We start from the raw sequence: 5,042 nt of genomic DNA, 5'->3' as shown, positions 1-5,042 counted from the left end.
CAAGAGCTTTGAAAAACAGGGAAAGTGAGTAGTACTTCCTTTTGCACTTCTGCCACAGGTGAAGCAGGAAGGACACCTGAAAGTTAGTGATATTCTCTCAACAGCAGCCTCAGCTCGAGAGAGTGGAAAAATTTTCCCAAGACCAATGGATTACTGTCTAAACACCTGCCACCTGGCAGCTGCCAATATTTCACCATCTGCATCTCCTCCATTGTTACCAACACATTGCCAATGTGAGAGAAGAAAAAAGGGTGAGTGTTCTCTCTCAGACAAGAGAAGAAAACAGAGGAACCCATCCCACTGTACTGAAACGCCAGGTCTGATAATATCTTGAATATGGACACAGTTTCTTCCCCTCCCTAGCAACACCAAGATCAGAGAAATTATTCGGGCAACATTCTGAGAAAGCTGACACAACTACACAAATTTCAAAAAGCTTTTGTTTGTCCAACGATATTCCACAACAAAGACAAGCAATTAAAGGCATGTATTGCAGGTAACTTTATAGGCAGTAACACCACAGAGAACAGAGCACGAGGATATGCAGAACTGCTGGAGGTCCTGAGAAGATCCCAGAAGAGCAGCCCTGTGTGCTGGGTTTTTCCTCAATGTTTTCTACTGGCATCCTCTATCCTGTGCCATGGGTAAACAAGACCTTTACAGCTAAGCAAACATTCTTCATTTCATCCACAATGACACAGACTATGTTCTACTCTGCGCCTCCATTCCCCTGAGGCAACGCTCTTCCCCACTCAAATTCCCCCTCCCCATCATACAGGTCCAGGCCCTACTTGTTGCCATTCGAAGAATCACTGCCAAAATATCAAACATTTCTCAACTCCAGCAACATGTCCCATCTGTAAATCCCACTTTGCATAGGATCTAGGCCTTGGCACCTCTTCACCTTCCCTCATGATCACCACAAAGGACATACAAAAACTCTTCAAAGCTACACAGCCTTCAGCAGGCCCTTCCCACCTGCACAAACATCACCATGAACACTTTGCTTCATTTTAGCAATCTCACATGGAAATAGCACAGAGCTGCGTATTAGAGCTCTTAGAGATTCTGTGATCAGAACAGGATTGGAATCAGCATACATGGATTTTGTTCTTCAAGATGACCACACCAAATATCATAACACAAGCGCTCAAACAAGTTCAACACAGAGAGTTTGTACTGCACAAATCTTGAGCTGGGACGCTCTGCAGGGCTCGCCCTGTACCTGCACATGTCAGTACAAGCCATGTGTGACAACAGGACACACCATCTCTACCAGGTTCAAGTGCACAAGCAGAAGAAGTCGAGTGGACAAACATTGCACTCACCACCTCATTACAAGCACTGAGATAAGAACCAAAACGCTGACAAGCACAATACCATAATGGATTATATTGAGTGTGTAGGAGAAATTGGTTTGGGTTTTGTTGATAGGGGTTATTTTCTGGATTGTTTGTTTTCTTTCTTTTTATAAAAGATTATTTCCACGGCGTTTGAAGTGATACTGCTGTCAATATAAATTTTGATACAACATCAAAAGACTACACCCTATTTCATACTACTTTTCTGGCCAGGAAAGCGCATTCACAACCCGGGGAACAGCGGAGCAAGGAAAAGAAAATTCCACTTTCTAACACTTACCCTTGGAGAAAACTCCTCACTTGGAACACATACTAATTCTAAGCAGAGATTCTTGGGAATAGATCATAGGAAAGGCACATCACATCTTCCCGTTTCATAATGTCTCTAGCGTTAGAACCAAATTTGGCAGCTTATCCTTCCATGGACTGCAAAACGGTGAAGTCCCAACCTTGTTTAACATTGTTAGAGAGCAGAATCAGAGGATGAAGTCAGGTTTTGTTGGGAAAAATCTAAACACAAGATTGTCCAAAAATCCCTGGGAACTGTGAACACCACAGCCGGCATGTCTTTGCACTCATGAAATAAGATCCAGTGAAAATGCTACCCATCAGAGGGCATGTGCATCTTCTGCAAAGCTGACACCTCAGGGCACCTCTAATCGCAATGCTCAGTGATTTCACTCTAAGGGAAAATTCACACCTACAACAGAAAAACCACACCTACGGATAATAGCTGCCGAGGAGTGCCCTAATTGATTTATTTCCATTCTACCTCCTTCACCACCTCAGTACACGAGCAAGAGCCGAGTGGCTCCCGCGGCAGAGGCAGAGGTAGGATTCACATCCTTAAGAACTCGTCATGCATCGAACGACCAGTGGACGCGGAGCCCGGCTCCAAACAGCAGCAGTAAAAGGAGGGCGGGAGAGACTGGGCAGAGAGGGGAAGAGGCGTCAGTGAACGGGCAAAGGAGAGCAAGGAAAGGCCACTGACCGTGTCCAGGAGAGCGGAGGGCTCCGGCTGCGTGTCCTTGGCCGCGGGGCCGGGCGGCGGCGGAGGGAAGTTGGGGCTGAAAACCATGAGGTCGCTCTTGCCCGCGCCGTCCGCCACGCACAGGCTCCGGCTGTGGCGCTGCGAGTACGACCAGCTGCCCACTTCGCTGGCGCACACGAGCGTCGTGGGCCCGGGCCCCGACAGCACGGCCGCCCGCGGCGCCCAGCGCGACGCCCCGTACAGCACCACCGCCAGCAGGAACAGGCTCGACACGGCGCAGATGGCCACCACCAGCCACACGTTCGTCGCCGCGCTCGCCGCACCGGCGCCCAGCTCCGCGCCCGCCGCCGACCGCGACGACGACGATCCCGCGGCCGCGGCCAGCGCCGCCTCGGCGGCCTCCACCAGCGACACGCTGAGCGTGGCCGTGGCCGAGCGCGCCGGCTCGCCGTGGTCGCGCACCACGATCAGCAGCCTCTGGCGAGGGCCGTCCGCCTCCTCCAGCGCCCGCGCCGTGCTCACCTCGCCGCTGTAGAGCCCCACGCGGAACGGGCCCTTGCCCCGCGGCTCCCACAGCTCGTAGCGCAGCCACGCGTTGTAGCCCGAGTCGGCGTCCACGGCGCGGATCTTCGCCACCACCTGCCCCGCCGGCGCCCCCCACGCCGCCCACGCCCACAGCGTGCCCGACACCGAGCCCGAGCCCGCCGCCGCCGCCGCCGCCTCGCCCGCCTCGCCCGCCACGCCGCCCGCCTCCGGCGCCGAGCCCGCAGGCGGCAGCAGCGCCGGCGCGTTGTCGTTCTCGTCCAGCACGAACAGCTGCACCGTGGCGTTGCCGCACAGCGGCGGCTCGCCCGCGTCCACCGCACGCACCTCGAACTGCAGCACCTGCAGCTCCTCGTAGTCCAAGGGCTGCAGCGCCCACAGACGCCCGCTCTCCGCGTCCACCGACACGTAGCTCGACGCCGGACGCCACCCGCCGCCCACGCCGCCCTCCCACACCGAGTAGCTCACGCGCCCGTTGCCCGCCTCGTCCGGGTCCCGCGCCCACAGCCGCGCCAGCTCCGCGCCCGCCGCGTTGTTCTCCCGCGCCAGCACCGTGTACACGGCCTGCGCGAACGCCGGCGCGTTGTCGTTCACGTCCGACACCGCCACCCGCAGCCCGCGCCTGCCGCGCAGCGCCGGCGCCCCGCCGTCCTCCGCACGCACCTCCACCTCGTACTCCGACACCCGCTCCCGGTCCAGCGCCTCGCGCAGCACCAGCGAGTACGAGCCCGCGAACGTCGCCTCCAGACCGAACGGCGACGCCGGCCACACCCAGCACCGCACGCGGCCGTTCGCCCCCGAGTCCCGGTCCGACACGCTCAGCAGGGCCACCACCGTCCCCACCGACGCGTCCTCCGGCACCGGCACCGACAGCGACGTCACCCACACCTCGGGCGTGTTGTCGTTCACGTCCAGCACCTCCAGTACTAACTTGCAGTGGCCGGACAGCGGGGGTGTCCCTCGGTCTCTCGCTTCAATACGGAAATTAAATACCTTGACTTCTTCGAAGTCCAGGGCTGCTGTGAGGTGAATCTCCCCGGTATTCGGATTGACGGAAATCACATCTCTTCCACTCGGGGGAACGAAGTTCGTCACGCTATAGGTCACCTCACTGTTAATACCCTCGTCCGCATCCGTGGCGTTCACACGCGTCACCAGCGTCCCCACCTCAGCGCTCTCCGACAGCTTCACTTTATACACCGACTGGTTGAACTGGGGCGCGTTGTCGTTCACATCCAGCACCGAGATCACCAGCTCCATTGTTCCTGTCAGAGACGGCCGGCCCCCATCACTCGCCGTCAGCACCAACCGGTGAACGGGAATCATCTCGCGGTCCAGAGATTTCGTTAAAACAAGTTCGGGTTCAATATTTCCCTCATTCGATTTTTGTAAATCCAGAGAGAAGTGCTCGCTGGGGCTGAGTGTGTAGGAGAGCTGCGCGTTCGCTCCGATATCCGCATCCGACGCGCCCTCCAGCGGAAAACGAGACCCCGGCAGAGTGGTCCATTCCGCGAGGCTGAGGTTTTTGCGGGCGGCGGGGAAGATGGGGGCATTGTCGTTGATGTCGGTGACCTCCAGCTGCACATGGAAGACGCGCAGCGGCCGCTCCACCAGCACCTCCAGCCGCAGCGCGCACGGCGCGCTCTTGCCGCACAGCTCCTCCCGGTCGAGCCGCGAGCTCACCAGCAGCGCGCCGCTCGCCCCGCTCACCTCCACGCTCGCCCGCCGGCCCTGCGCCACCAGCCGCAGCCGCCGCGCCTCCGCCTCGCCCGCCTCCAGGCCCAGGTCCTGCGCCAGACGGCCCACCACCGTGCCGGCCTTGGCTTCCTCCGGCACCGAGTACCGCACCTGCCCGCCCGCCAGCGCCCAGGCCGCCTGCAGCACCAGCACCCGCACCACCGCACAGCAACGCTCCCCCATCGCCGCCGCCTCTGCCGCTGTGGCTGCCGGCCCCGGCACGGGCCCCGCACGGCTCCCCGCCGCCGCCCGGACGCACCGGCTCTGCTGCCCGGCCCGCGCCGCCCCCCCCGCGCTCACAGCCGGGCTCTCCGCCGCACCGGGGCGGAGCCGCCCACACGCCGTTCCTGAGCCTGCAGCGACACCGTGCGCTGCTCCGCCGCCTCACACGCTCCGCCACAGCGCCCGCG

At 59.4% G+C, this 5,042-nt stretch overlaps 1 protein-coding gene across 1 annotated transcript; it reads right to left on the bottom strand.

Moving 5' to 3' along the window:
* Positions 1 to 2,199: 2,199 nt before the first annotated feature.
* Positions 2,200 to 4,815, bottom strand: LOC138118361 (protocadherin alpha-6-like). The gene has a single exon (XM_069029302.1). It carries the CDS (start codon positions 4,813 to 4,815, stop codon positions 2,200 to 2,202), a length of 2,616 nt encoding a protein of 871 aa, XP_068885403.1.
* Positions 4,816 to 5,042: the final 227 nt, after the last annotated feature.

The sequence above is a fragment of the Aphelocoma coerulescens genome, chromosome 13 (genome assembly GCF_041296385.1).
Source record: "Aphelocoma coerulescens isolate FSJ_1873_10779 chromosome 13, UR_Acoe_1.0, whole genome shotgun sequence".
NCBI classification, from domain to species: domain Eukaryota; kingdom Metazoa; phylum Chordata; class Aves; order Passeriformes; family Corvidae; genus Aphelocoma; species Aphelocoma coerulescens.
Note: the sequence above shows the minus strand (reverse complement) of the source record. Positions and strands in the feature narration are given on the sequence as shown.

What these genes read in the sequence shown, in the direction of transcription:
- LOC138118361 (XM_069029302.1), bottom strand. Translation starts at nt 4,815, where the DNA reads ATGGGGGAGCGTTGCTGTGCGGTGGTGCGGGTGCTGGTGCTGCAGGCG.